The 24,564-nt window shown below is 39.2% G+C and overlaps 1 protein-coding gene across 3 annotated transcripts in view; it reads right to left on the bottom strand.

Moving 5' to 3' along the window:
* The window catches only part of Lasp (LIM and SH3 domain protein Lasp), a 141,969-nt gene that overhangs the window by 23,781 nt on the left and 93,624 nt on the right, over window positions 1–24,564 (bottom strand). For all 3 annotated transcript variants that reach the window (XM_045752401.2, XM_045752402.2, XM_069314459.1), the window contains exon 5: window positions 20,749–20,828. In XM_045752401.2, coding sequence (XP_045608357.2) covers window positions 20,749–20,828 — 80 coding nt within the window. The remainder of the gene's footprint in view (window positions 1–20,748; window positions 20,829–24,564) is intronic.

The following is a 24,564-nucleotide window of genomic DNA, read 5'->3' as shown; positions in this document are numbered from 1 at the left end:
TCCCGTTCCAAGACTCCAGTTTTTCAGGTTGTCCAGTGTCATCAAGGTTAGCCAACCTGCGGTCTATTCCAAGGCCCTTGATGTTCATGAATATACTGAACTTGAGGTGGTCCTCACCTCATATGTCATGGGCAAATATTTGGGCTTTGGGGTTTTGGTAGATTAACAGGGTCATGGGAGCCAGACATTTAGTTAATGTCCCTGGTCGTCTTTGGTCCTGTGTTCACTTGGGTCGTGTTGACCTGGGTCGTGTATCCCAGGTGTTAGGCTTTACTTCAAAAATGGGGAATACTTCAAGGGGACTCCCCTTCCAAACAGTAACACCTCTCGTCGTCCTCCGCCCTTCCTCATCATCATTCATATGCCAACAAGAGTCCTCAATAAAGATAAAATATATATACTGTATTGTAGCTAGTACAAAAAAGTGGTATTCGGTATAAAACATTTTAAAGTTAATTGTTTTGAGGGTGTGGAACGGATTAATTAAATTTACATTATTTCTTATGGGAAAACTTGTTTCAAGTTATGAATTTTCGAGTTACGACCCATCTCTGGGAACGGATTAATTCATAAGTGGAGGTACTACTGTAATAAGTATACCTACTGCATGTAAATCTATTCTTGGCACAGCTCAAAGTCAGTGTCTTGCAACCCTCATTTTTGCTGCAATTTTGTTTGAGAATGTTGTTTGGTAATGGCTTCAGAGACAAGCAGGAAAAACCAAATCGTATTTGACAATAATTGCAGGCCAGTAGTACATGCTGACCTCATCACATGGTAAACAATTGCAAAATTTCTTTAGCGCTTTCACGTGCCTGGCGTGCGACCCGCCACGCACCGCAAGGTAGGTAGAGCGGTTGGCCGTGAGCGCACAAACTGCCCTCAAATGTTTATAATCTTTTCAGATTTCTCACCTCAATTTTTGTGCTACGTCATTCATTGTTGCACATTTTAAAAACAGTCCCATAATATGTGGACAATAAATGGAATTTTTACAAATTTATCAATTGATGACGGCGTTACCGTCATCAGGGCCTTTACATATTTTGGTCTTATGATGTCGAGACCATCATCAGAACATGAAAGTGTTAATGTGTCAAATGCAACACAAACAAGGAGCAAAGGGTTCAAGCTCAACAAGCCACAATGTAGGACTGAGAACAGCAGATGCTTTTTCACCCACAGGGTTATAAACCCATGGAACTGCCTACCCGTTAAATTCATAAATGCCAAGACTTTGTTGAATTTCAAATTCCAACTGGAAAAGATTATCAAGGCAAATAGGAGGACCTTCAACAAACCACGGGCTTCCTGTCCTCATTGAGGCCACTAGCGTAAGTCAACCCGTTCTCGCAAATTGAATAAGTCAATATTGACTTATTAAATATGTGCATAGGTGACATACTTAACATAATAGATACCCTTAAAAAGATTCATAGAAAACACCGACCTTACCTAACCTTGTTAGTATCTTAAGATAAGCATCTTATTGCTTCGTAATTACAATTATTACCTAACCTATAATAGGTATAGGTTAAGTAATAATTGTAATTACGAAGCAATAAGATGCTTATCTTAAGATACTAACAAGGTTAGGTAAGGTCGGTGTTTTCTATGAATCTTTTTGGGGGTATCTATTATGTTTAGTATATCACCTATGCACGTAGTTAATAAGTCAATATTGACTTTACGAATTTGCGAGAACGGGTTGCGTAAGTAGCCCTCAGGTAAACTCGGGTAAAATAGCTAATAATTTCTTGAGGTTATCTTGAGATGATTTCGGGGCTTTAGTGTCCCCGCGGCCCGGTCCTCGACCAGGCCTCCACCCCCAGGAAGCAGCCTGTAACAGCCGACTAACACCCAGGTACCTATTTTACTGCTAGGTAACAGGGGCATAGGGTGAAAGAAACTCTGCCCATTGTTTCTCGCCGGCACCCGGGATCGAACCCGGGACCACAGGATCACAAGTCTAGCGTGCTGTCCGCTCAGCCGACCGGCTCCCTGGGTCGCGAGTGGGTCATTTTGGGACCCATTTCATAGGACATTTTGAACTTCATTATAGTATATCCATATCAAGCTATCACAACCATATTACCATCACTGGTATACAATCCAGGCAATAATAATAACAACTGTCAGATGATAATAGTAATGCAGGTGATCAACAAAAGATGGTAACCACAATGCTGAGGGTTAATGGGAAGAACAAATGCTCTGAGTCAGACCAACATTCCAAATATGGCTGTAAATATTAAACAAATACTCTAAGGTACACAGAGGGAGATGGCATGGCATTTTGTAGCGAGTATCATCGCCTCCCACTACCACCAAGGAGTGTCAAAAGAGAAAATGAACAGTTTCACAAAGAGGAAAAATTATAATAAGAGTACAGAAGGTGTGTGCAAAATTCCAAAGGTGAAACTCAAAGGACTTAGTAGTCAGGAATCAGGAGATGGGCAATAACAGGTGTTAATGGCAAAGACGTATAAACAGAGCTCATCTATGACACTAGCTCAGTCATAATGGGTCATATGGATGCTGAGTATTGGTCATCATGAACAAATTTACCCACAATCTTGCAAATCATCTACCAGAGTTGGGAAAGAGGGTTATCATTAACAGTAGCGATGTCCAACAGCATACGCAGAAACCATCAAACTCGAACATCACAGCCCTCTCCCTTGCATGGCAAGTCGGCAAACCTGATTTTGCTATCACGAGTCCATGAACCCAATGCCCCACCCACAACTTTTGCTTCATTCTGTAGAACCCTATTGGAGATAAGACACTCGCACTGAACAGTACAGAATAGAAAAGGCAGACTGATGATGCTGAAACTTCCACCAAGTTATCTCATGTTAATGGTCTGTTGAACCTTGTAAAGGTCGGACAATGATCAATAACCTCTGATTTGCATAAAGCAGACGCATCTGGCCTAGAAACTCCACAAAATTCATTGGAGACCCTGGTGGTATTTAAACACCCCTACCAGTTAGTCTTCCAAGTAAGAAGAGCAGAGAAAAGAACCAGGATTGAACCAGCCAGAGAGAAGCAACCAATATGTGGCCCTGAAGCTCTTCAGCTTTACAAGGATCATATAGAGCATCATTGCCAAAGAAAGGCAATCTTCTTCTGGTTCTATTTAAAATTTTAAAGTTACAAATATTCAGTAATGACGGGGCAAATTGGGCTTCCACACCAATGAAAATATGGGGCATGACAATCTCTCACTCATTCTGGACAAAGACAGAACCTTGAAGTGAATCGCCATCGCATTCACCACCCCACAAATATACTTTTCTATATATGCACATAGGGATGAGCATCAGCTCCATTTAAGCCTTTAATAGTGTAATTCAATTGTTTACAGTATTTTATATTTAAAATTTAGCATCAAGTTGGCTTCAAATGAGTACAGTTGCTATTTAACCACCCCCCCACTTCAATTTCTCACTGTGGACATTGTTTCTCTGGCCTTCTACCTCTGTCAGTTTCCCTTAGAATATCAAGTCACTTGCTCCACTCTCTTCACTTCGGTTAACCCGTCCTCGACTCTAGTCCATTACATCCAGCGGTCGCCCCCACAGACGCATTCATAAATTTTTACATGCTGTTCAGTCAAAACTGGAATTTTCTCAATTTATTATAATATATTAGCATATTGTGCAGGCATAGGCTAGGCTAGGTTTTGTTGGCGATTATTTGTATTGGTAGTACGTAGAGTGAAGCATTTACAGCGTTGTGGTTCGAACAAAATTCATCAGTGAAGCACTTGTTCCGGAAGTGTTGGAACAAAATCAGTTGTGAGTAGTGTATAAACTATTTTTCATTCATAAACAGGGGGTTTGGCAGGTGCATGGAATCACTTCTGGATCTTTGTTTGGAGGACGGGCTGCTTCTGTGTGCTTATATCCATTTTCCTTGGCTTTGGAGTGTACTTTTTTGTAAATCTTTAGAACATTCTCTATTCTTGCCCTGTGCTTTTAAAGGAGAGGGTTCCATGCACTTCTGCATACTCCATAGTTGGGTTTCCCAAGGTGTAGAATATAGTGCATAGGTCAATATATCCACATTTCTGAAAGCAATTCAGACTAACCCTTGGCATGTGCCACAGATATTTTTCTGATAATGGTCGTCTCTGGTATTAGATGCAGTTATTTTTATACAAGGTTCCTTTTACTAATACAGGAATCTGTCTCCACTTTATTACAAATTTGTCTTCTCACTGCTATACCTATCAAGTTTATTTTGAAATTACCACAGTAAAGCCAATATTAAGAGGGGCTAGTCACAAACCTGCACACAGAAATAACACCACATGAGACCAGAAGGCATGGCAGGATGTGCATAATACCCCCGTTGAAAAGTAGAGGTGCAATAGGTACTCGGAGAGAACTCTATCAATATCAGAGGCCCGAGACGGTTCCACACTCTTCCACTACACATAAGGGACATAACTGGCCGACTCCTCTCAGTGTTCAAGAGAACTTTACAAGCACTTTCAAAGGATATCCGACCAGACCGACTCATACATGGCTCGCATGGCTGCAAGCAGCTGTGTCCAACAGCCTGGTTAACCAGTCCAGCAACAAGGAGGCCTGGTTGAGGACAGGGCCAAGAGTATGCTAAGCCCCCAAATTATCTCAAGGTCATCTCAAGGTAAGCCCACCAAGTAACCATCTTCATAACCACCCGTGTAGTACCAGGATACCAATTCAGGGTCTGTCCCTCTACTCTAGTTTTGTCTTTTGCATTGGCAAATAATAAGACAAGAAAAAATTTATTGTTTAAAAAACGGCAGTAAGCCTGGAAGACTACATAATCATTTTTGGTGCAGAATGGTAAAAAAATTACTTGGATATCATTTAGGATGCCAATACTAGAGCAAAAAGACACAGAATAAGACGGAATGAGCAATGCAAAATGCATCCAATTTGCCAAGGATTTTATCGAGGGTCAAGTGACTCAAAAGGACACTGGGAAAGCATGATCACCGATCATCTTGAAAATCAAGAATTTAAATCAAACTCCCTCCTTCTTGGACATTGACATTAGTGGAATTAGCTCTAGCACCAACCTTGTGGTTTTGTAATAATTATCTCTACTCTGCTTTCCTTTTAGGAAGAACTTCATAAGATAGACGTGTACCGTACATTATAAAAAAAAAAAAAAAAAAAAATTGCATCTTACTACATTTTTTGTTATGAAAAAGTCAATGCCATCAATATTAAAAACCGACATTGGAAAAAAATCATTTCTGTGGTAGAAAACAGTCCATGTAACTCAATACCTGGCCATAATGTTCCCACACTATCATATAGTTACTTAGTATGCCAACAGAATATATATTTAGTTTCTTGGGTGCCAAAATTCACCCTCCCCTCCTCCCTTTTAACAAATTTATTTATATTTTTTATTGCATGTCTTTTTAATAGAAAATAATTAGCTAGATCTCCCAATATTAAACCAAAATTATCAGGTAGAGTATACTGTATTACATTGTAGGATTAATTACACAATAAAACCTTTATTCATATTGTTTAAGGCAAGAAAGAAAACCCAAAATTCTTCATGAATATTTAATCATTATATGTACATAATGTACTAATATTTAAAAAAATATATAAATACTTTTAGAATCTACAAAACTGTACATTACTAAAAGAAAACTATACAAAAATTAAACCGATATAACGTCCCAAGAAATTACTTTTACTGACCAGAGATCACAAGGAATTACAGAGTGTCTTACATCCTAGCATATTATACAATTTCAGTGCACCTGCATTCACACTACTGCCATTTCTCACAGTAGACATCAAAGCACGACACTGTACACACCGGCAAGTGGTTAGAAACACACACACAGAAATACATGCTTAAAGTTCTCTTGCGCTTTCCTTTTAACAATCGCTGCTCTGCCAATATTCACCAAATACTGCAATTGGAATCTATTTTGCAATTTTGCTATTCTGAGAATTGTCATTGATCTTTGAAGGAGTACAATTCCTAAAAGCCATTCCAGCAATTATTTTTTTTCCTCCCCCACTTACAACAGCCAACACACTTATTTCACTTATTTAAACACTTGTTGCCAGTTCCATGAAATTCCTTTGGTTAAGTTAATGATTCTTATAACATTTTACTGTTCTTAATTTTACATATCTAGTATATTGTTATGAAGAAAGTCTTGTACCATTTAATTGACTTTCACTTTAATGACTGTCGAACATAATTCATTAAACCTATTACTACCATCCATGATCTTTATATCATATGTACACTTAATACTTTTTCTGTATTTGATTTTAACTTTACACTGCTGCCTCCTACTGTTGACAGCAGATTTACAGTCCATGTGTCCTGCCTGGTACAAAATAATATTGTCTGTTGACATGCCCTATCATATGCAGTGCAACTCTATTCTGTGATGGCATGTCAGTAGGAGGACCAGTTCTGCTAACTCTTAACAGTGCTAAATGCAACAACGTATAATATGCCTTGGCAGATTAACAAGTAAATACAAGAATAATTGTCCAAGGCAATGCAAGTCATTTTCAACATTTTTAAACTGCTCTCACAAAGCTGTACATGCCAGCATACATTAATTTTGGAATATAATCTGCATTTACATCACACAGGGCCAGACCAATTCATTAATTTATCCTAGGATAAACAATTCATTATCCTAGGGTTTAGAAAGCAGGTATTGTTTGAAGAACAGCTTTCCTTGAACTAGTTATTTTTTCTTCACAAAAACTTCTTTGTAACAATTATATAGAATATCTTTAGGTAGAATTTCTGTACTTGTTATAGCATTGGCCTTATTTTATGCAGTCAGTTTTTATCTGCACTTGCGATTTCATTATCAACTGATATCTTGGAAAATAAGGCTACGACCAGCTTTGGTAGACATGAATCCATCGTTGAAGGACGACTCCAGTGTGGGCTTGTAAACTATACTTGCCCCGCCCAACACGCTTCAACATACATTAATGCTTATAATTTATTTCACCGAAATATTATTTAATCTGATTTTCATGGCATTTTTGTTAGGATGCCTTTATCTGTAACTGTGGTTTCTAAGTCTGTTTCATGTGAAATAATTTTATCACTAGGAAAAAAATTCTCAAAGCACGCCAAGGGTGACAAATTGCAAATATATTTCATTAGAGGGTAGTCTGCAAATCAGTTACAGCCTGTTGATGGATTTAATTCATCATCTATCACTTAACTCCGATTTGTTCAGCCGTTTACATACATGTGGCTGGGTCACCGAGCCTCATCTCTTCATGCATGTCGCCACTCGACACCTAATCTCGTCCGATTCTGTCTACAACGGCATCAGTCGGAAGTACAGTACTATTTTCTTTTTTAGCCATCTTCTACCCTTTTGTACAACTGGCAGCTATGGTACTCTGAATGGGAGCGGGACAAGTCTAGAACGAGAAAGAATACATTTTACACACAACCCCAAATAAATTTATTAAATCAAACATAGGAAACTAATCCAATTCACAAAAATATATATAACTTTTGCAACATTTCATGATGTATAAATATTACATACCTTATTTATTGTGAATGAAGTGAAGAAATCAGATTACTGGCGAGAGCAAGGCGAGTGTGGTTGACAGCGCAGGTGGTGGCAGTTCACTTGCGGCTTGTCACATGGTGATGTTTTTGTCGATGCACTTTTTTGCCAACAGATGGTGCCACTCTGAATAAAACACGCACCATGTTCGTGAAATTTAATACTGTAGTTTTGAAGGTATGAAAGTTTTTTAGGTTGCCAATTGCAGTCACTGACAATCTGCTCTTAGTGCTTTTTGACAATAGGATTAATCGGACATTTTCCAGTGCATTGATCCAGATAAATTAAGTGCTGAAATCACTACTTGTTTTATTTATGCAACGATTCCCTTCGGTTCTGTTCTCTATTCTATACACTTTTGCTTCTCTCTGCCTCAAGTATCGCCTGTCAAACAATAAGTTAAAATCTTTGTGGTTTCTTTGCTATTTTGGGGTATTCTGGAATCATCCATCAGATTGTTCGAGTTTACTTATTTTGAATTAAATCGCATCTAGTATTTATTTTCTTCCAAGTTCTATTTTTGATGATATTCTTTATGAATTCTTTAGCCTTCTGGTACTTCCCTTTATGATACGCTAACATTTCTACACAACCACTTTTTTCTTACAGTCTTCATATCCACTACATATTTCAAGACTAGGAAAGTAATTATCAAAAGGAAAGCGCCAAGTCCAGAAGACTCGTATAGCAAGTACAGTTTTACCAGAATAGAAGGTATCAGGAACTAACCCACATTGGCATTTCATGGCAAGTGCTGTCTGTCTCTCACCGGGGAGATCGTGTCAAACATTGCTTTTCCCCCCATGTATCCTCCTCGAAATGATGCATTAGTAAGTTCCTTTCTGCCACTCCTGCCAGGTACACTCTTTTCTCCCGCCCCTTTGGTATATCACCCCTAATAAATTTAGCCTTATTGAGGTCTCCTATGAGTGAAATCTCCCACTTAGTCTGACAGTTTACCACTTTTGGTGGATATTTGTGCAGGTTCTGCTGTGCTTGAGGGGTTGTAGATCAGTTTTGTTTACAAATTATTCCAACAATCAGTTATTTTTCTTCTTGAGATGGTCATCTCGAGATGATTTCGGGACTTATCGTCTCTGTGGCCCGGTCCTCGACCAGGTCTCCTTTTTGTTACACACCACCAGGAAGCAGCCCATAGCAGCTGCAACTCCCAGGTACCTATTTACTGCTAGGTAACAAGGGCATCAGGGTGAAAAACTATGCCCATTTGTATCTGCCACCTCCAGGAATCGAACCCAGAACTTCAGGACTACGAATCCGAAGCGCTGTCCACTCACCTGTCAAGCTCCCTGACAGCCAAGTCTTTGCCAAAAGTGACCTCAAAGTCTAGTTGATATCATCATCTCCATTCCTTTCAGCTCATGCAGGATATTAAAATGAACAGCATCAGTATGAAATCCCTGTGAAGCACCAAACTTGAAGTGCAGAGGTCTGGGATACAACAACTCATGCCAAGAGAACAAAAATGCTACCAGAAAGGCAGAGTACCCCAAAACAACCAACTATATGGAGAAACAACCCTGCTAACTATGTACACACTTTTTTTAGCCAGTTACCACAGATAGTTACACTCCTAACTATCAGATGACAGACAGACCAAGGGGTACTGCCAGATTGCTACACCAGACATGTGCTGTCCAAAAACTACCCCCAAAGCCTCTGAAAAGGAAAGCGTAAAAATGAAGCCACCAAAGGGACCCCAGAGATTTTATTACACACAATGCTGAATTTCTGGAAGGGGTTGCTCGGTTAACTCACCATGGAACACGACAAAAACAGGGTTTGCCAAAGAAAGTGGGGAGGAGAATGCAGTAATGCCAAAGAGTAATAAGTGGCAGGTAACTACCAAACACCATGCTATATCTTGAGGTTATCTTGAGATGATTTCGGGGCTTTTTAGTGTCCCCGCGGCCCGGTCCTCGACCAGGCCTCCACCCCCAGGAAGCAGCCCGTGACAGCTGACTAACACCCAGGTACCTATTTTACTGCTAGGTAACAGGGGCATAGGGTGAAAGAAACTCTGCCCATTGTTTCTTGCCGGCGCCTGGGATCGAACCCAGGACCACGGGATCACAAGTCCAGCGTGCTGTCCGCTCGGCTGACCGGCCCACATGGAAACAGTGTGCCTCTGGGCCAAAAGAATAACCCCCCCTCCCCTCCTACTTCCAAGAGAGATCATGAAGCTCGCCAATCCTACAACCAGGATAGAGCGCCAACAAAAGCCCCTTCTTAAACAAATCCTAAACAAAAGGGGGCACACACAAACGAGAAGAGAAACGAGAGCAAGATCCAGAAGCCAAGAAGGTTCAGGAGTGTTAGCAGGCCAGAGGTGAAAGAAAGCACAAGAACTTCTGAAACAGCACTGACGATACATCAACTTTTAGAGCCAACAGAAATGATTCCATCAAGGTTGAACAATATGAAGTAGTAATAATAGGCAAGAAATACCGATCAACAAAAATCCATGGAAAAAAAAAAAAAAAGGACAACACAACTGAACTGTGGTTAATGGAAAGTCTTAATATAGTAGCTCAATCACCTTTAGAATTTTACATCAGTTGTGGCCCTCTCCGTACATACCTGTCTTGTAGGTACTGATGTAGTCTCTCCCGGGGATATATTCCTTGGTGTAGATATTCTTACTAGATTCTCTTTAGTTTTGTCTGTAGGCAAGTCTCCTAGTGCATGTAGACTGATTTACAGCTGTTTACATCTCTAGCTGCTATCTTGAGTAAAAAGCCTAAAATAGTTGTCAGCATTCATCTTTCTAAAATGTTTAATGAAGATGGACCCTAACCAACCTGTTCAAAACTCCTGCTTCATCCATTCCTGCCCAAAGGTAGTCTCTCGACTCCCTCACTTTTATCCACACTGTTTTAGGCCACAAAAGTGCTCCTGGGAAGTAGCATTCTTGTCCAGGGATGCATCAGTAATGTCTATCCCACACCATGTTGCTTCAGTCATAGCTGAAGATGTGTATTTTCCAGCAGTGAACTTGTCTAACCAACTGGTTCATTCCTATATTGGAGATAGCTTTACAGAAGCCTTTTATAATTTTGGATGAATGCATCGTGGATCCAGATTTGTGGAAAATTACATTACCATCGATCAAATCAATCATCACAAGAAGAAAATCATGAGATATATAAATCCAATATAAATCTTTATATATGTAGGTACATTACTTGGCTCTCGTGGACAATGAAGCACACAAGTCCTCACCAAGGCTATAAATAGCCAAACCACATGGGCTCTTCTCAACAAAGCCAGCTACAAGCAAGCACCCACCACAGATTGCTTAATCCAAGTGACATTGACACCAACGTCAAAAGCCTTTGATATGATTAAATTCTTTCTTGTAAAAGTAATGTAATACATAAGCATCTTCAAATCAATAATAGCTTATTCCTATACTCTCTCAAAAAAATAGTTTTCAACTAGGAAAAATATTAAATCCTGCCCCTAGCAACCTGTTTACATATAGGAGGAGCAGAACCACAGGCACACCCCGTGCCCTCACTCTTGTTAACATTCAAGCAGAGTTGTCAAGTATTGCATTACAGGCTGAAAATCAACATTAAAACACTCCATAAACGTTACATAATCGGTGTATAGCATACACATCTATGTGTAGAGCATTATCAAAGTGTGTAGTGTCTCAGACATTCACTCATTAATATCCACCAAAGCGAGACTAGAGTTCCAGCACATACATGCCACACCGCGGTGCATCACTCCAGCCAATACCACAGCGTTATTGGCATCAATTCCCGTAAAGCAGATACAGTACCTCAATTTACACATCAAAATATTGTGCCAGATCACAGCAAGAGTGATCATAAGTTTGGCAATGGTCAGACAAGGCAGTGTTCTTCAACCTACAGTCTGGGATATGTTAAATGTACACTTTAACTTGACTGGCCAATTAGGGCAATTGTGTCATTAATAATCCCTTTTCAGAGCTGTCAATCATTACACCGTGGGCAAAATGCCCAAATTCAGCGTAAGAAGCTATTAATTAATTTATCTTCATCCAAAAATATTATGTACAGTATATAAATATATTATCATTCCCAGTTAAAACTTATAAAGTCTTAAAGTTTAGCAATATATGTACTTAAAGATTATCAATTAATCTATTGCATAGTTATGTAATATTTTCCTCAAGATAAAAAAAAAATTAATATGCTAATGATATATAATTAGTTACTATCATGGATGCAATCAATTCAGTTATTTACAATAACTATTTAGTGCATTAGGCTAGATATAAGTTTAGCAAAATTAGACAGATTTTGTATACCAGTCCATCTGCAGTAATTAGTATTGATCTAACCATTTTATTAATCTAACCATTTACGTACAATTTACCGATGCGGATAAATCCCAACAGTTTCTTCAACCAATAGCAAACAGTTGCCTATTGCAAGGAAATATTAATCTTGAGGAACTCTAGAGACCTTTTAAGAGCTGAATTCATAGGCAGCTGAGGGACCTGAGGGCTGAGTGAACAGCGCTTGGGATTCGTAGACCTGAGGTTCTGGGTTCGATATCCGGTGGAGGTGGAAACAAATAGGTAGTTTCTCTTTCACCTTGATGCTCCTGTTCATCTAGCAGTAAATAGGTATCTGGGAGTTAGACAGCTGCTACGGGGTGTTTCCTGGGGATGTGTAACAAAAAGGAGGCCTGGTCGAGGACCGGGCCGCAGGGACGCTAAGCCCCGAAATCAAGATAACCAAGATTGGCAGTCCAGACACCAGATCAGAGCTAAGCAATAATTTGTATTTTAATCTCGCTAATATTTAAAGCATGTTAAGTTTTATCATACTTGCATTCATTATAAGATCTTTATCTAGGTTTATACCATAAAATTGTCAACCTAGCCAACATCAAGTTAATATGTGCAGTATTAATGTCACCTAGCACAAATGTTTAACTACCCAAGTGTAACTACCCAAGTGTAACTACCCAAGTGTAACTACCCAAGTGTAACTACCCAAGTGTAGTTACAGGGCGAGATCTACGCTCGTGGTGTCCCAGTTTCCCAGCACTGTCATATAAGACTTTGAAGTGAATGATGGTCGTGTGTGCACGCATGCACTCTTAATTGCCAATAGGGAGATTGTTGAAGGAAAGTTACAGATCATAAAATCTGAATTAGCAGCATCTTTCTTCAGAGAAAAAAAAAAAATTGAGATATGTGTTAAAGTTTCAGAACCTCGCTGCATTTGATGAAGGCAATGTAGGATTCCTCCCTAAAGTAGTTCATGTGGAATATATCCACCATTATATAACGAATGATTTATGGTCTACAGACTGTGAATCTTCCCATAGCAACCACTAGCTAGTCTAGCCAGCTGTCACATCACTAAACATCACTAAACATCACCACGCTAACTAAATCACCACTTAACTTCTCTCTTTGCAGTACGATTTATTGATACAACATTGCAATACCGTCTCTAAAAACACAGCTTTCCAGTAATTCAGGCATTTAGGTACTAACCAAATTAGATGGATATATTTGGATCAAAGTTGATAAAAGTACGGTGATTGGCAGCCACTCCCCCCTCCCCCTCCTCCCCAAATCATTGTGCTGCAGGAAGGAGCACACACTTGCACCAACAAGTTTCCACCCGATACTCCTTTAACGGCCACTTCTGACCAAGAGTTTTGCTGGACATTTATGGAGTAATAATATTGCTGCACACTTCATCAACCCTTAAAGAATAATCATGTATTGATGCATGGGGTAATGTAGTCGTCATGTGTTTATTTAAACTATTACTGTCTGGGTTTTACACGCATGATGGAAATTCTGGATAAGGATATAATAGCTATGTGGATGATACAAGCTGCCATATATGAGGACAATACAAGGCAACTTCTATTTATACTGAATTTATATAAACAAGAGCTCCATCACATGGGCCAATATACCCATATGAGGCAGCTCCTTTACATCTATATGGATATAAATGGATATACATGGATCACCAATTCCTCCGAGCTTCAGTAGTCGTCAGAGAAAGTCAAAAATACCAGTTTGGCAGCAGGATGCCACTTCTGGAAACTTTCCTTATTAAGGCCCAGTTGATAGAGCTTCGGCCTTATACACGTGGAGTCCACGGTTCAAGACTCTTAGAGCCCAGGTATGTGGAATTAACTGAACATTTATTAAAAACCAGAAAAATGTCAATGATGCCAAATTCAACAATTTTAATTTCAACTCACAGTGAAAAAACATTAAAATATTGCTAAATAAAACATTTTCCCACCACCTATCGAGCACCTTAACCACTGCACTGCCATCGGACAAAACATGGGGGCGAGCTGTGTGCCACCCAACTCTTGAGCAATGTTAGGATATCTTAAAACTCAAAACGCGCATGCGGTAGGTTGGGTACGAGATGGACGCCCGAGACCTCCAGTGGGCAGCAGCCATCTTAAAAAAAAAAAAAAAACATCCCATCATGCCCCAGGGCTGCAGGTTGGCTCAGTTCAGAGTGAGCAGCCATGGCTGGCACATGCACCTCCGACTCCCAATTCCCTGTCGGAGGCGTGTCAAAAGATCGCTCTGTGATGAAATTCAGACCTTATGGTTTGATGATGATAAAGGTAGCAATATTTATGAAGCAAGGCACGATAAAGACCCAACACAAATGTCGGATACAAGTGATTAAGCACGGATAAGGACGATACAGGACGATACAGCGAGAGTATCCAGAACAGGGCGAGCTCCAGCGTGCTGCAGCCTCCCAAGCCATTACCATTATCACCACCTGTGACATCTCCAATTTTTGAAGAACGTGATACTATATATGAATCGTTTTCTGGGTTCAGTGATGCTGCTTCTGATACAAGTAGCGCAGATGACCCCCTAGTCCTAGTGGCTTCTATGGTGGTGTTAGTATGCCAGTGGTTGTGGTACCAATATAACTAGCATGGGTGAATTCCTGAGGGAGGACTGTGATAATTTTGCACCACACAAATCACAATCTGACGATACTAATGATGGTGTTGCACCCACTTTCCCATATACAGGTGGAGATACAAGTGAAAGAATATTTCATGGCTTATTTTGACGAGCCATTCATACAACATTGTTGACAAAACCAGCAAGTATGCATTACAACTGCAACTTTCGGAAGATAGTGTCATACATGAAGCAGGTAATAAACTATGGAAGGACACCACTGTGGCTGAATTGTGTGTTCTTAGCTCTGTCTGCTTATGAAACATTCCATGAAACTCACAATACAGGATTATTGGAACAAAGATAGAGCTCTTTCAAGCCCCATGTTCAAGTATAGTACATGGCACGAGACAGGTTTCTGATATTTTTATGGTGCTAACACTTTCAAAACATTGCAAATGTTTATCGAAATTATCAACTTTAGAAAGTGCGAAAAGTGTTCAGTGATAGATAAAAATTTAGTGATTAGTTTGTTCCAGGATAGAATTTTGTAATTGATCTTTTCCTAGATCTTTTCAAGACTACCTTACACTTAACAAGCTTGGCTACATACCACCTACAAGAACTAAAGCCAAAGGTGTACACAAATGCAATGTCTGCAAGTGTGCACACTAAAGAAACAGGAAGCAAAAACCTGGTGTACCTGGTGCATTGAGTGCAAAGTCGCACTTTGTACCATGGACTGCTGCTTGGATTCTCACTCGCTTCCAAAGCCCTGAGTAATTAACTAAGTGTAGTTACAGGATGAGAGCTACGTTTGTGGTGTCCCGTCTTCCCAGCACTCTGTCATAAAACACTTTGAAATTACTGACTTTGACCTCCACCATCTTCTCACCTAACTTGTTCCAACAGTCTACCACTCTGTGAAAGTGAATTTTCTTGTATTTCTTCGGCATCATTGTTTAATTAGTTTAAATCTATAACCTCTTGTTCTTTAGGTTTCAGGAAATCTTCCGTATTAATTTTATCAATTCCTGTTGCCATTTAGTATGTAATGATCATATTGCCTCTTTCTTCTATCTTCTAGTTTTGGCATATTTAAATGCCTCTAATCTCTCCTCATAGCTCTTGTACTTCAGTTCTGGGAGCCACTTAGTGACATGTCTCTGCACCTTTTCCAGTTTGATGACCAGACCACACACTAGAAGGTGAAGGGACGACGACGTTTCGGTCCGTCCTGGACCATTCTCAAGTCAACTGTGATGAAGTAGAGACCGGCAATAAATAGGCAAGAGAGCTGAGGAGCAAAGTAAGGTGTAGTAGAGGGGGATAGTAGTAAAAAGTTTTCCAGTTTGTTGATGTGCTTCTTTAGATATGGGCACCACACAACTGCTGCATATTCCAGCTTAGGTCTAACTAAAGTCATGAACAGTTTTTTTAATATTTCACCATCCATGTATTTAAAAGCAATTCTGATGTTAGAAAGTTTAGCATAGGCCCCTCAAACAATACTATGTGATCCTCAGGTGATAGAAACTATCTAGAACCACCCCTAGATCTCTATCAGAATTCTTTAAAGATTCCTCACATAATTTATAGGTTGTGTAGGGGTCTATGTTCTCCTATTCCATGAGAGTAATACAGTGTATGTGTAAATAGTGTGAGAGTGTATATAGTGTAAATAAATTTAATATTGAACAAGTAATATTGTGACTTTTTTTATGGACAAGTGACGTGTACAGTATCACAGTTCCTTGGAACATTATGAACATTCTACTATGTACATATTGTAAAGAACACAAATGTGCATCAGATACAATAAAAAAGTAAAAGTAATTAGAAAGCATTGAAAATGCATCTAAACAATAAATATTTATTTGTGGCAACTCGCGAGTCTTTAATCATCTTGACTGCCTCTGGGAGACTTCTCGCACGGGCGATCACATGCTAGTGACGTCACGCTGCACCTTTTCCTCGCCGCCACAGCCAAAGTAAGTAGTTTAAATTTCTTTTTACATGTACATGTTCAGGGAAGGGATTTTAACAATATACAAAGAAAAAATTGGGGAAAGCACTTGAATTTCGCTGTACGACCAAAATATTGCAATAAAAGCCGTGGAAGCATGGAAGTTAAGGCACTATATGCAGTGCAGTGGCTAACACACTGCCACTATGCAACCTTTCACAGCTCTTCCAATAAAAATGTACATATGTACTGCATTTATATTTTGTTTCAGTTTTTCTTACATTTAGAATACTGCACAAATGTATTAATTGAATAAGAAAAAATATTTTTGTTTATTTTTTCTCCTCTTCGAGAAGGTAGAGAAAATTCTCAGTCTTCCTCACGTCCTCATCGAGGCCACTAGTATTAGTGGCCCTCGAGTAAAATTCAGGCAAATAAGATATTTATCCACTCCCACATTTTTGTCTAATGTATGAACCATTCAAATGGGTTGCTTCTGCAACACAATTAATTGGCAACTCTTTTCGTAGATTAATAGTCTCGGCACTGTATCCCTTGCCAAGTCTCGTGCCACGCATTTCTCCTTCAACTGTAACAAATGACAAGATGCTGCTTGTTTATACTACATGTAATGGAATGTCACCCAAGAATGGAAAGATTTCAATGGGATGTGCATACTCTGTTGCTAATTTATTCTATTTACATACAGTAGCACCAATGCTACACCTCACTAGGGAATGCTAGTGTTGAATATTGTTATGTGCTGACTTTGGTATTAACTGCTGGCAAGCTGGTAGTACAAGGTCCAAAGCTCAACTACTGCATTAGAGATGCCAATAGTTATAGATAATCATGTACGGGAAAACTGAGCTCCGGAAAACTCATCCGGGCATTAGATTTCAGACTGTAGTACAGTATAGAAGAACATGTAATATCAGAAAGTGATTATTTGGATATTGTACAAATTTCCCGTCGGTCATGAAGAGAATCTGGGGCGTACTATTTATGGCTCCTAAGAGGGAGACATGGTAAACAGACCATTATCTTTAATGTCCTTTCTATATTGGTAGCAGGTGTAAGCATAGTGTAAACTTCAAACAAAAATATTGAAATAGAAGCCACTTGGGAAAATAATGCTGTGATATTCCTCCCATGGACTGGCTCACAATGACAGCAGAAACTGTCTTCAAAGTAGGTATCAGTGTGGACACATGCTAAAGATTTGCAAGGATGAGATTTTTTTTCTAAAGCATGTGTGCAGTCTGTAAAGTATGTCAACAATTTGAACTCTTCCTAGTTTGGAGGAAAATTATATCCGTGGCAACCCATTTAAACAGCAAGTTAACACAATGGTACGAAAATGTGCTATCTACATGGTGATTATGCTTGGCTTTGCTCACGGCTGTTAGCAGCTGTGTCCAACAGCCTGCTTGACCAGTCCAGCAACGAGGAGGCCTGGCCGATGACCAGGCCACAGGGACTCTAAGCCCCGAAACCATCACAAGGTAGCCACAAGGTAAGTAAGGCACCATATGCTCAAAGACCCAATTTTAAGTGATAGTGCTCTTCCATATGCAGGGAACTTCTGGAACCTTGCAGTTACCTTGCGTTTGTTTGCCTGACCAGGCCTCCTGGTTGCTGGACTGGTCAATCAGGCTGTTGGATGGAGCTGCTCACAGCCTGCATTATCAGGTATCCTTTGGAGGAGTTCATCGAGTTCTCTCAAACACTGAGAGGTTGGCCAGTTATGCCTCTTATATGTATGCACTGGAAGTGTGTTGAACAGTCTCAGAGCCTCATGTTGATAGTTCTCTTATCTGAGCACCTGTACTTTTCAATAGGGGGTATTCTGCACATCCTGCTATGCCTTCTGGTCATGTGTTATTTCTATGTGCAGGTTTAGGACCAGCCCCTCTACTATTTTCCACATGATGATTATTATGCATCTCTCCCACCTGCACTCTAGAGAATACAGGTTTAGGCATTTTAATCAGTCCCAATAGAGTCCCAATAGTTTAGACATTTTACCGTGTGGATTCTAGTAGTAAAGGATCTCTGCATACTTTCCACGTCAGCAATTTCTCCAGCTTTAAAAAGAACTATCATTGTGCAACAGTATTCCACTCTTCAAGATGCAAGTGCTCTCTAAAGTACCATTGGTATAGCATCTCGTTTAGAGATCCAGGGTGCAGGATTCTTGCGAAAGGCTCCTAGACATCTCGTCTGTGTTACATTTTCTACATGGAAATGGTTGCTGAAACTTTTTGATCCTTGGAAAAAGCACGGATGCATAGAAAATCCATACCAGAACTAGTCATAGCAAAACTACCTTCCAGATTTTGCAGTGCGATTTATTAATCAATATCTTTAGAATCTTAACAATAGTGCAAGATGCTGCATTTTTCAAGGATAAATAACTCTTGCCACAACTTATGCAATGCAACACAACTTGGCCTTTTGCTTCATGCGAATCACAACAACACACTACAGTCAAGCGTCTTCAATTGTATGGCAATTTTGGCTACCATGACCACATTTCTGGTAGAAATATTTAAATCTTGGGAAAGAACTGCAAGACTTCATGAGCTTAATTCAAGTGTTATTTAGGTAGAGTGTCTTTGGAGAACTACCGTACAAGTATTTCAGTATGAGCAAAATATGCCATCTAAATTTTTGACCCCCTAGTCAATTGATGAGCCAATTACTTAAGACTACAATAAATCCTCCTTTACATCCCTATCTTCATATCAGATTCATGAAATGAATCTATAATATGATGAAGTGGTCAAGGTGCATGATATGCACCTCGACTTCATGTTGCTCATCAAGAAGTTCCAACTCCAGGGCAGACTACCTACAGATGAACATACATGGAATACAGAATATTGTGCATTATGAACAGAAAACTAAGTTGAGAGGATGTTCCTGAATCCAACCTCTCAAGACTGATGTACAATGGCAGCATTTTGTCAGACTTCTCAGCCTTGTGCCCCCTGGTATGGGTAGCTGAAGGCATCATTAAAGCACAAAAGCCCCTCACACACTGAAACATGGCTGCCTTCAAAGGAATGCATTGTTAAGAGGGACCACTTTAAATTTCTGTATAAATATACTGTAATTATTTTTTTAAATTGCCACTAGGAGCTACAAAGTTGAAAATGTATCTATTAAAAGAAACAAAAGGTCTTCTTTTAAATCATTCTTAATATATCCAAAATCTAGTACAAAGCTAATTTAGGATGCACTTTTCCCACAGATTATCCAGCACATTGTTACTAATGGAATATTGTACGTATCTAGGAAATTTTTGTAACCTTGTATGTGTTGCATCATGCAGAGATGAAACAAAAACCTAAACAAAATATATATACAATGTTTTCCCATACTGGCTACAAGATAACTTTGCTCCCCAATTTTAATCGAAGCCCTCAATGCTTACGAGTCAACTTAATGTGAAAGGAATTATCAAGACTCGACAAAAAACCAGAAGCATGTAAAAAGGGGGGAATCCACTGTAATTGGGATACCTAATAGAGTTCAGTAAAGGGAAAATTATATGTATATATATATTTATATATTTAAGAATTTTCAAGGGTGCAAGAAAGAGATGCTTACAGTGTGGTCCCAGTGTAGAACCACAACAAGTGTAGGGGGGCTACAACTTTCGGAAGCAGCAACATTCTGCATAACCAAGTTCAATGCAAGGCAGTTTCTGTCCCCATGTTTGGCCTGTCGTAAAGACTTCTTCATAATTTAGCCCAAGAAAATAGTAATACAATTAACCAATTAACTTACACCTTTCAGTACTTAAAAATGGGAAACCTGCCAAAATTTAAACAAGTCACTATTGCAATAATATAACTTAAATGGTTCTTACATTTCAAAATTTAATAATTATTTGTAAGACACTAAATTTACTGTTAAATCTCGAGACACCAACTCCAAGTCTTTCACACTGAGACATGTAATGTACGATAGGTGTTAAATCTATAATTTTAATTACTGGTATTCGACTATCAAACCACCTATGGAAAAAAAAAAACATAACAGAGTACAAATAAATATAAAACATTAAATGCCCAAAGACTGTAAATATACATGATCCTGTTACTAAGCATCTATACAGCAGAAATTGTAAAATGTTAATCATTTATGCATTATATTTACAGTATTTGCCAAGTACAACACTGTACTAACTAAATGGAGATACTGTAACCTGGAACAATAAGAAATATCACTTTGAGACATTACCTTCATCATCCTCATTAGGCTCTGTTCGTTTACGTTCCATTTCCGTCTTCTTAGCTAGTTCTCCATGATATATCACATTGCTGCCGAGATAAAAAAAATGTCAATGTTGCAATTTAAATCAATTCAATACGGGCAAAAGATTAAAATTTTTAGCTACAAGTGTAATGAAATGCCACTTTGTTAAGCCCCTCAGCAGCTCCTACAACTAGGGAGTGGCCAAGGAAATAAACTACAGAATAATAAACTAATGCTCCTGTTCAGAAACATACTTTGAGATTACTTTGCGTTGTTCCAACTGATGTACAAATTACAACCCAGTTGATTAAATAGCCTTCGCAGAGGTTTCTCGAGTTTCCTTTTTACCCCGAAGAGGAAAAAGTCGCGTTATAGCCCTTGTATATAGAGGGAGGGTGTTTACAAAATCTTGGGTTTTATTCGTGTTCATTAAACTGCTTCTTGGCATACACATTGCACCTCAACTTTTCAAAGGTTCTATTTTGCATAATCTGCAATAGTCCTGCAATATGGTACTACAATCTTTGAAAATTTCCATGAGCATGTTTGGATCCAGTCTCTAATATTTTCGAAGTGTAAATTATTATGTACTGTACTTTTAAATAAATGAGACTATAAAACATTGAACAAGTACATAATTTACACTTTGAAAATATTAGAGGGACTAGTTTCAGATCTGCACAGGGAAATAACATCACATGAGACCAGGAGGCATGGAAAGAAGTGCAAAATAGTCCCGTTGAAAAGCAGAGGTGCATTAGGTACGCTGAGAAGACTATCAACACGAGGTCAAAGTTTTTTCAACGCACTTCCTCTACAAATAATGGGGATAACTGGGCAACCTCTCAAGTGTTCAAAAGAGAATCTAATAAACACCTCCAAAGGGCACCTTATCAACAAGATTGTTTTTCACAAGTCGAGCTGCGAGTAGCCACATCTAGCAGTCAGACTGGGCCATGGGAGAAATTGATCCTCTGAACCAACACAAGGTAGCCGCAGGATAAGGTAATGTTTTAACTCGTCCTAATCTGGTTAGTTCCCTTGCCAATAAAGTGTCCTCAAGTGGAGAATAGCACATGATCTAGTTATGGGATGCTGAAATACATAGGTGAAGCATGACATTCATATATAGATGTATGCAGATGAGGAGAGACAACAACGTGGCTGAAATATGTTGACCAAACCCCATACGAGAAAGTGAAGGAACGACGACGTTTTGGTCCGTCCTGGACCATTCGAGTCAATTGATGAGATCAATCTACTTGAGAATGGTCCAGGATGGACCGAAACGTCGTCGTCCCTTCACTTTCTAGTGTATAGTTTGGTCAATATATAGATGTATGATTTCTATAAATTAGTTACACTATATTGTCTACTGTCAAAAAATGTATCACCTGCAAAGGATAATATGGTACAGTACTATAATTTGTGCCTGCTTGATGGGATTCTGGGCATTGTTCTACTCCCCAAGCCCGGCCCGAGGCCAGGCTTAACTTGAGAGCTTGGTCCACCAGGTTGTTGCTTGGAGCGGCCTGCAGGCCAACATATCCACCACAGCCCGGTTGGTCCAGCACTTCTTGAAGAAAATGATCTAGTTTTCTCTTAAAGATGTCAACGGATGTTCCGGCAACATTTCTTATACTTGCTGGGAGGATGTTGAACCATGAACCTCTGATGTTTATACAGTGTTCCCTGTGCCTATGGCACCCCTACTCTTCACTGGTATTCGTCCTACTTAACCAGTTATTCCCATTGACCTCATTTTGTGTGCTATCACTCCATGGTCACATTTATTGAATGCCCTCGTCTATATCTGACATGATAATGTCAAAAGTACTGGAGCAAGCACAGTACCCTGAGGGAGAGAGCTTTTCATGGTGAATGGTTGGGATTTTACTTTGTTGACTTTTACTCCTTGGATTCTGTTCTTTAGGAATGTTAAATTCCATCTTCCTACTTTGCTAATAATTCATTGTGTACAATAACACCATGGTCCCATTTGCCAAAACTTGTGAAATTTCTGTATATTACATCAGTCTTTGGCTCGTCTTCCAAGGCAGCCATGGCTTTTTCTTCCTGTAAGTCGATTTGACTGCAAGGTACACGTTTCCATTTCATATTTTTGTTTTTTACCATAGTACGGAGCTGAAGCATTTCAGCCCTTATGTCTAACCTATACCAACATGTTCCAATGAAACATATCCAACCAATACCTTATTCTAAAGTAAAACCAAAAAATACCTAATTTCATCCTCAGTTTCCTACCTTGTGTTTTAAATAAAATTAAGTGCTGTATATATATTATCTTATGCTACCCACTTGCACAATATTAGTGTCTAAGACCGTATTAGTGGCTTTGCAAGAATGTAAAAAAATACCAATATTATGTAATCTCACAAACCCATTGTATCTTCTTGTAAATAAACATTCTTCATTGAACATGTTCTCTGCGGCAAACTGAAAACCTTGTTTATATCAGTTTAGAGATTTGGCATGTCCTCGACATTGTCTACTTCAAATCCTAGTCATTGTCTTACAACAGGAACAAGAGTCACACCCTAGTTTGTTTACAAGACAGGCGAGACTATGGGAACCTGCCGTGCTGGGGGTGGGGGTGGGAAGCAGGAAGAGCAAAAGCTCTTTGCTTGCCATTTAATTAGGAACATTTGTTCATTAGAAATGTTACCAGGCTTGGTTAAAAGTACAAAATTGGTGCTAGTGTACCAGAGATAGTGTGTCATTTGTACCTTGCAGTGAAATGCCTACTTTGGCAATCTACAACTTTCTGAAGCTCTAGCCATGCTGTTTATGCACTAATCTTTACGTGTACAGTGAAAGGGGAAATTCAGATTGCTATGCAGTTCAATCACCAACTTCTTCTTAGGAAAGATGCAGTAGCAGGTTATAATTGCAAATGAGAAAACGTTGGGAATTATCATAACTACACTACACGACACTGAACATGTGATGGGCATGCAGATTAGTGGGGAAAATCTACTGCTTAGTAATGAGGCCGACGGCTTTAAGAATAAAGGTTTACTATTCAGTTACCATGAAGAGCCACATGCTGGACCTAGTAAGCAAGAAAGCCCACATATTCACTACAATCTGGTTGGTCCGGCACTTCTTGCAGAAAACTGTCCAGAGTTTTCATGATGACTTCCACTTTTGTTTCAGCAATATTTCTTATACTTGCTGGGAGGATATTGAACAACTGTGGACCTCTGATGTTAATACAATGTTCTCCAATTGTGCTTATGGCACCTCGACTTCTCTCTCAGCACCAAGTATTGGCAGAAGGACAGAGCAGACTGTTCTCCAGCTTCAGTAGCCTACCCAGCATTTCTTTTATAGTAACTAGTCTGTTTCAGTGTATTTTAATGTACCAAGACATTTGTTAGGTGCCATGATACTAAACATTAGTAAAAAAGGGATTGGTTCTAAATCTGGACACAGGAAACAGAAATAACACCGTAAGAGGTCAAGAAACATGGTAGAAATGCCAGAGGTGCAAGAGGTATGACGAGAGAAAATTCTATCAAGGGCTACTAAGGGCCCATGACTGACACCCCTCTAAACATAAAGGCACATAATTAGCTAACCTCAAGATTTTCAATGGTGAACTTGATAAACACCTCCAAAAGATATTTAACAAATTGGTAATTACAAAAGTGAACCACGGAAACTTAAAGATAACGTACCAATTGACTATTGTCTCTGCTCTCAAATACTGTACCTTTGTGTCTATCCCTTGTACCTTAATTGCAGTCAATAAGTTACATCAATGTAGAGATAGACCCA

Source organism: Procambarus clarkii, chromosome 79 (genome assembly GCF_040958095.1).
Source record: "Procambarus clarkii isolate CNS0578487 chromosome 79, FALCON_Pclarkii_2.0, whole genome shotgun sequence".
In the NCBI taxonomy this organism is placed as follows: Eukaryota; Metazoa; Arthropoda; class Malacostraca; order Decapoda; family Cambaridae; genus Procambarus; species Procambarus clarkii.
Note: the sequence above shows the minus strand (reverse complement) of the source record. Positions and strands in the feature narration are given on the sequence as shown.